This window comes from Heteronotia binoei, chromosome 6 (assembly GCF_032191835.1).
Source record: "Heteronotia binoei isolate CCM8104 ecotype False Entrance Well chromosome 6, APGP_CSIRO_Hbin_v1, whole genome shotgun sequence".
Lineage (NCBI taxonomy): Eukaryota > Metazoa > Chordata > Lepidosauria > Squamata > Gekkonidae > Heteronotia > Heteronotia binoei.
Genome location: NC_083228.1, coordinates 26045022 through 26053442, shown reverse-complemented (window position 1 = coordinate 26053442; position 8421 = coordinate 26045022). Strand labels below are relative to the sequence as shown.

Here is an 8421-nt window from a genome sequence, read left to right as displayed (position 1 = left end):
AAAATACATCTTATGAGCCACATACAGCATCCCGTGGGATGCCATATGCTACAGAAAAAGAAACACACACAAACACATATACACACCACATTGCAATTCCAGTGCTGTGGGTGAGAACTTTATGAATCCTTTTGCTGTCCACTTTGAGATTCTGAGTCATTGCTTTGAGGCTGAGCCTGGCTTATGACCAAACTGTAGGAGTGAAGATCCCCCCCCCCCCAAGATATCTGGAAACAAAGACACATTTTCTCCAGTCCTGGCATGGCAAACCATCTCTGTCATCTTGTTATGTGTTGCAACTGGTTGTTCTTGTGTAGTTTAGAAGAATATAATTTTAGTATTGTTTTTGTTCTGTTCCCACAAGAGTTTATTATTGGTCTGTGTAGCTTTAAGGCTTGCCCATCCCCCTCCTGTCCGGCAGTCACTAGGTCCTGTCACATACCCTGAAATACACTAGAGTGCTTGTCAGGCTTTCTGTTTGCAGATATATGGTAAGCCAAGGGGGTGAACCATAATCTCTGCTTTAGAAGGATCGCCTAACTGATTACCCAGCACCTGAGTGTGGACTTTGCATTCTGAAACAGGTGAGTAATGATGCGGTGTAACATCTTTGAAACACCCTTTTGTCACAAATTGCATTTAAACTGAGCTCCAGCAACAGATAGAAGGAAATAAGTTAGCTATTTTTAAAGCCACAACTTAAAACATAGTGCACGTATATTTAGGGATGTGTCCCTGCAATTGTTGCATGTTCAAATGTCACCTATTCAAGTTACAAAAAAGCATTAGCCCTTCTGAAATGCCAGATTTTAAGACGTTCAAAGTGGAAAACCTGCTTTACATGCTGCTGGGTGCTAAAATATTGTATCTGTGAAGACTCTTGCATGGAGTACTGGTAATAGTAAGATGTTACAGCAAGATGTTACAACAATGGGAGCACCTAATAACAATTAACAATTTCAGGAGGATGAAAAAATGTTCCCATGAGTAGGATGATGAGCACTGTAGGCTGTATGCTGATGGATCTGTCAGAATAATGCATGAAATCACCTGTCAATCTGGTGTTGTGTAATTTATTTTGTTTATGAGATTTAGTTTTCCAAAGAACTTAGAATTTGTTTGAAAAGGACTTATAGAATGCTTCTGACAATGCCCAAAATATAAACTAGCTGCTTAGCTTAGCTGCACTCTAATGTACCTTTACTTGGGAGTACCTCCCACTGAACCCAGTAAAGATGCATAGGACTGAGCTGCTGATGTCAGCAAAGTAGGTGATCATTGCCCACAACAGGTGTAGTGCACAGATCGTTTAAAGCTCTAAGAGAGTGGTTGTCAGCTGGTGACTACAGATATATCAGGAAAGGAATTATTTCACATACAACCATTTTTTGTGGGCCTGATATAAGGTAAGGACCTGGGTGGCTTAGTATAGTCTGATCTCATCAGAGCTTTGAAGCTAAGCAGCATTGGTCTTGGTTAGTATTTAGATGGGAGATCATCAAGGAAAACAATGGTTGCTATGCAGATCCAGGTAATGACAATTTTAATTTTTTCAATTAAGTTTGAATATAAAAAGGATAGGAAATGCAGGGTTACAGAAGCAAAAAAGGAGAAGGGATACAAGATAGAAAAACATAAACAAAAATACAAAGAGAGGCAGTATATATACCTGTTACATTTCTACCTCAAGACAAAATACCAAATTCTTTCTACCTGAAAGCCTTAAAATTTTACCCATTATAACCCTTCTTATTTTATTATATAGTTTTAACTATTCTGTAGCTTACAATATAAATCTAAACTTTTCATCTTTAGTACATACAAATGAGAAAAGCAGAAGAACCAACCCTGAAACAGAGCTGACTGGTTAAATTTAACATCATTAAAATTTAACATCATTAAAAATAAAAGTTAACTAACTGGTTTAACAATATTAGCAGTTAACATAAGAATAAAAGGTAAATATAGTTCCTTTATCCTTAATGTTAATTTACTTATTTTTAGCAGAGAGAGAAAGCAAAAACAGAAAACGCAGTAGTTTATCTATTTCGTTATAGACAGATTCTCTTGTCAGAAATGTCAGGAGCAGATTTAAGATACAAAATATTTGTGTAGCCTGTCTTATTACAAATTTACCCAAATTGACTTTAAACATTTAGAATTCTTTAAAAATTTTGGATACTGTAAAACCTATTTTCATAGTGCTCTGAAAAATACGTTAATATGCAGTACTTACCTCATCTCCCATACTTGTTTTCTTAGGTAAATAAAAACCCATACAATCTCCTTAGCCTACTCTTAATTACATTGTTCTGTTTAACTTCTATAGATAATTATAACAAACTGAAAAAAGGCATCCCAATTCTTAAAGTCACATTTGCCCTTACAGAAACATTTATTAGCCCCTTTTATTGATTCAATATTAACCAGCTAGATATAAAAAAGGTGGAGCAAAAAAACCCCCCAAACAGTTTAAAATCTCTTTTTTTGAACGCTTTCCAAAGTTTGATAATTTTGCTGAAATTTGCCTTTTGTCCTCTTGATATCTCCATTCATTTTGCTGAAAGTGGAACGATCACCGCTTCGTCACTTCCTCCTGTGCAAGCTATAGTCGATGTTGATTTCCATTTCAACTTTATAACTATGCAGGCTGTCTCCATTTTGATTTTCTTCCAGACCTTTCTCAACGGATCTTTAGCTTTTTTCTTAGCTTGACAGACATCACTGGGGACTCTTTATTACTCTGTTCATGTAGATTTTCTTTTTTGCTGTATTTCAAAATAAAAGTCTCTGTCTGCATCAACTCTGCAAAACGACCAAGTTCCTGCTTTAAGGAGGTTATGTTAATCATAATATCACATGCTTTAGTTTGAACTGTCATTTCTCCCACAGAAAAAACTCAGTTAAAGTTAGAGAATAGTTCAAAGACCCAGTTAACCTTCCACTTCAAATTTTCCTCCTGCATTTCAATTGTAACCATTTCAGTCCTAATTAAGCATCACATACATTTCTCTTGTAAGCATATCCCGTTTTCGTTCAGACCGTGTTGTAACCAGAAGGTGATCTCCTTGACGCTTATTTATAAACCAAAGCAGTTCAAATATCTTAGCTCAGTCCAGTTTAAATTGTTGAAAGTTTTCAAATTTGTTCTTTGCTTTCTGAAACCTTCATTGCAGAGAAAAGGGAGGGGGGATTTCCCTCCTCTTCACCTTTTTTTGGAACAGTTCCAATTATTGCTATGTTAAAAGATCCATTAACCGGTATTGTTAGAAAGCTGACTTACTTTCATGTTAGAATTCCAGTGATTAAGGTAGAAGAATGATGCATCAGAAGCTTATTGAAAGAGAAAAGCGGTCAGGCAATCACCTCTTGCTGCCATCATGGTGTTCTTGGTGGCAGGAGCACCGGAGCAGACAGGAAGAACAGGGAACAACTGCCATTGTTTCTCTGGGTCCTGTAAAGTTCCTTGCTGACAGGCGGTCCTCCCAAGGCCCCCTTCGGGATGCTATGGCTGTAGCACCTCTCCTACCGCCTGATTCGGGGGGGGGGGGGTCATTGGAGCTGAGCTCCTCCGACTGCCTCCGAGCTCGAGGCACTGAAACCCAGGAAGTCAGATCCAGGTAATGACAAACCCCCTTTGTAATCTCTTGCCTTGAAAACCCTACGGGGTTGCCATAAGCCAGCTTCAACTTGACAGCTAGAAAAGAAGAGAAAGGAAGACTTAGCTCCTGAGATCTGATGAGATCAGGCTAGCCTGTGCTATCCAGGTGAGGCCCTAAGTATATTTATTCAGAATTGGGTTCTGCTGTGTTTGATGGAATTTATGTCCTCATCTTTAACATGTACTTAAGTACATTCTAAAACCTTTAGTGACAGGCTGACAAGTCCCTCTGGAATTTGGCTAGCAAAAGAATGACGGGTTTTGCATAATTGCCCAGTTATTATTTATTGGCTGTAACTGGAAGTGCAGCCAGCTATGTAAAGGCTGCATTTGAGAGAGGACTCTAAGAGCTTACTAAGCAAATGGTAGGTCAAATAGAAAGTTGTGGAGCAAGAGAATGAAATAATATTGTATACTTTCAGAGGGTAGTTGTGTTAGTCTGCAGTAGAACAGTTAGATTGGAGTCCAGTAGCACCTTAGAGACGAATAAGAGTTTCAGGGTGTAAGCTTTCAACAGTCAAAGCACCCTTTGTCAGTCACAGTAGAACCGAGTGCAGATCTGAGTCCTTCTAGTCAGAAGGTGGGAAGAGTATTGTAAAGAATGCTTGTAAAGGATACAAAGGTACAGGGTGCATTTACACTACACTAAATAATGTGTTTTGCAAGTGGGTTTTTGCTGTTCTTACACAGTAAAAATCCAGTTGCAAAATACATTATTTAGTGTAGTGTGAAGGCACCCACAGTGTATATTGTACATAGCTTGATTACAGCAGAGATTCCCCTTGAAAGCTTACACCCTAAAACTCTTGTTTGTCACTAAGGTACTACTGGACACCAATCTAACTTCTGTATACTTATGATCCATTAACACTTTCCAGTTCTTCTGATTGACAAAGCTGGATATTCGCCTCATGGAATACAATGAACCCATCCAATCTAACACTCTGTGTCACACAGTGGCCAAAAATACCAGGTGGCATCAGGAGATCCATCAGTGGGGCCAGGACACTAAAAGCCATCCCACTGTTTCCCCCTTCCAAGCATCTATACAGAGCATCATTGCCTCAGACAAGAGAGTTCCAACAATATGCTTGGCTAATAGCTACTGATTGACCTCTGCTCCATATGCTTATCTAATCCACTCTTGAAGCTTGCTATGTTTGTAGCTGCTACCACCTCCTGTGGCAGTGAATTCCATGTATTAATCACCCTTTGAGTGAAGAAATACTTCCTTTTATCCATTCTAACCCGACAGCTCAGCAATTTAATTGAGTGTCCATGAGTTCTTGTATTGTGAGAAAGGGAGAAAAGTACTTCTTTCTCTACCTTCTCTATCCCATGCATAAACTTGCAAACCTCTATCATGTCACCCCTCAGTCAATGCTTCTCCAAGCTAAAGAGCCCCAAGCATTTTAACTTTTCTTCATGGGGAAAGTGTTCCAGCCCTTTAATCATTCTAGTTGCCTTTTTCTGGACTTTTTCCAATGCTATAATATCTTTTTTGAGGTGTGGTTACCAGAATTGTATACAGTATTCCAAATGAGGGCAAGAGCCTTTTCCATGGCTGCGCCAGCCCTCTGGAATACCCTTCCTGAAGAGACCAGGCCCTGCAGGATTTGCCACAATTCTGCAGGGCCTGCAAGACATAACTGTTCAGGCAGGCTTTCAACAACTAATTGGAGGTGCTCTGAACATCTGTGGGGGTGCGTAGTATCCACCATCCCACAGTATCAGCATAAATGATTCTGAACAACACAGAACGCCATCTGAAATTGTATTTGAAATTGTATTTAAAACAGTTTTCATATTTTAATAATGTTTTATTTTAATAATTTAAATTGTTATCAAATTGTTGACTGTTGTTAGCCGCCCTGAGCCTGGCAGGGGAGGGCGGGATATAAATATAATAAAATAAATAAATAAAAATGAGGCCGCACCATCAATTTATACAGGGGCATTATGATACTGCCTGATTTGTTTTCAGTTCCCTTCCTAATAATTCTCAACATGGCGTTGGCCTTTTTTATTGCATTCGCAAACTGTCTTGACATTTTCAGTGAGTTACTACCACAACCCCAAGATCTCTTTCTTGGTCCGTCTCTCCAGTTCCCACCCCATCACACCTTGCACTTGCCCATGTTGAATCTCATTTGCCATGTTGACACCCACTCACTCAGTCTCAACAGATCCCTTTGGAGTGCTGTTAATGTTAGTTTGGAGTTAATGCCTATAATTGATGGTCTAATGATTTATCATGGCAACAAAAATGTCTGTTGTCCAAAAAGATACACACTGTAGGGAAAAGGTAAGTGATGAGATCCAGGGGTTGGCTTCTGTGATCTATTGGTGCAAGGACTGGGGATCTTCCTTGTGCTCCTCTCCACCCAGTATCTTCCAACTTGGGGAAGATTGGTTCCTGCTGTCTTTGGTTCCATATGCACTGCTAGCCATGTGGGTTTGGTGGATGGTACTGAGGAGAGGGAAAAAATTTCCATCCCTTTCCTCTTTTGGAATGTCACTGCTGCAGATGCAAGATATAGGTGGGTGGAGGGACCCATGCCTTCCTCCATGTAGCAGTCCAACTGATGTGGGTGTTGGTCCACATGAGTCTTGCAACCTCAGGAAGCAATTTTCCTGGGGTCCAACAGGACTGCTGGTTAGAGGGGGAATTCAGGAAAGATCCATGACCGCCAGTGCTTTCATGTGTATGAACAAATTATGACTATCATTCTTTTGAAAAGTATAAAACCAGATATATAAAAAAAGATTTTTGAAGTTTATGAGAACTCATAATTTTGATTACAAAATAATGGCTTAAATGGTTGCCAGTACCATACTGGGTTCGTTTCAGGGTGTTGGTTCTCACCTTTAAAGCCCTATATGGCCAGGGGCCTGCATACCCGAGGGACCGCCTTTCCCCATATGTTCCCCAGAGAGCACTTCAGTCTGGTTTGCAAAATCTACTTACAATCCCCAGCCCTAAGGAGGCCAGGCTCATAACAACTAAAGCTAGAGCCTTCTCTGTAGTGGCCCCACGCTGGTAGAAGGAGTTGCCGGGAGAGGTCAGAGCCCTGCGAGAGCTCATACAGTTCTGCAGGGCCTGTAAGACAGCACTCTTTAACCTGAACTGATGACAGCGCCATCTGTACTTTTACATTGTCCAGTGCAAACAATGTAATTCTCATTTTAGGGCAAGAACAGGTTTTAAAAGCTTGAATGTGTTTACTTTGTTGCTCTAACAGAGACTGGTCAAGTTAGACTCTTGTACTGGCACCAATACTTTTGGTCTTATGAGCCATAGTGGTTCGTGGGACCTTGCTGTCAAATATGTATATTTTCTGTCATTCAGAGTCTTAACTGACATCCCTTATCTTTTGAATTCTGTCCTCATCCTTCTCCTTGCTCTCATTTCTTCTGTGTTATAAACTCCTTGAAGTAAGCATAGACCTTTAGCATTATAAACTCCTAGGATCACTGATAAACATTGTGTGTAACCCACTATAGGGTCCTGAGCTGTTCAGAGACAGGCAGGTGTATCCATATAAATAAACAAATCAATAAGTGATTTTTCATTTTTCTTACAGGAAAAATGTCAGCAACTGTTCCATACATGAAAATGAAAATAGATCCACAGCATCTAAAGATTCAGACACATACAGTGGAAAAACTGCTAGAACCTCTGATAATTCAGGTAAATTAGATTAGAAGAGACATTTTATGGAAGTATAAAATGCAATGCAGAAGACTTGACTTTGGGGTGGTGTAGGGGTTTTTTTTGCGTTCAGAAAATGTTTACATGTAAAATATTGGTTGAAAAAGTTTAAACATATTTTATTATATTTGATTGTGTGCCTGGTAGAAACTAGGGATAAATTAATGTAGCTGCAGTTGGTATGCACAGTGAAAACGTGTAGTGGCATCTGTGCTTGCTGAGTTACACATGGCGCTATTCTTCCATGAAATGCAATATGGGATAGAACAGAGGTCCCCAGCCCTTCTGGATCTGCAGGCACCTTTGGAATTCTGAGGTGAAGCCAGATACAAAATGGTTGTCACAGTTTACCTTTGGTCATACAGTAAAGATCCTTATGCTGTGGGAGCAGCTGCTGCCAAAGCAATGTTTTTAAAAATCTGTACAGCCAATCAAACTTCTGGTGCCCAATCTGAATCCTTGCTGGGCAAAAGACCCATCTGAATCCACCCACTTTCTACAAATACTTTGCAGGTGCCAGAAAATGGGCACCACTTTAGGGACCCCGGTATAGAATATGACTATATTTAGTGAGGTGGAAGATGCTGAAACTGGAATTCAATTTAGCCTCCTTTGGGAAGTTTCCTAGTGGAAGCAAAGATTCTTTGGCTGCCTGTGGTAGTGTAAATGATTACACGTTTACCATGTGATATACAGTTAGATGGAGCAAAGAATCTTATCAGTGAAAGGGCTAAACCCTCCCCCACACAGCCCCAATTTGAATTCCAAAGGTGCCTGCAGATTCAGAAAGGTTGGAGACCTCTATTCTATCCCCTATTATGTGGCTGTAATTAATTTGAAAAGGAGCTCTTTTATTGTTATCACATCTAGTTCAATCCTTAGTTATCCTTAGATTAGACTATTGCAATAATGTGCTCCATTACAACTGGTGCAAAATACTACTGCCAGATTGTTTGGGTATAAATTGGCGGTGTCATTTTATGCATGTGCTACGGTTGCTACGGTTGCCAGCTCTGGGTTGGGACTTCAGTGTGGCATAATGCAGAGT

The 8421-nt window shown here is 39.9% G+C and overlaps 1 protein-coding gene across 2 annotated transcripts in view; it reads left to right on the top strand.

The window, feature by feature from the left end:
• The first annotated feature begins 402 nt into the window (after nt 1-402).
• Nucleotides 403-8421, top strand: part of CTNNA3 (catenin alpha 3) — a 1035346-nt gene continuing 1027327 nt past the window's right edge. For both annotated transcript variants that reach the window (XM_060241118.1, XM_060241119.1), the window contains exons 1-2: nt 403-584; nt 7246-7352. In XM_060241118.1, the coding sequence (XP_060097101.1) occupies nt 7251-7352 (102 nt within the window). In that variant the 5' untranslated portion in view covers nt 403-584; nt 7246-7250. The remainder of the gene's footprint in view (nt 585-7245; nt 7353-8421) is intronic.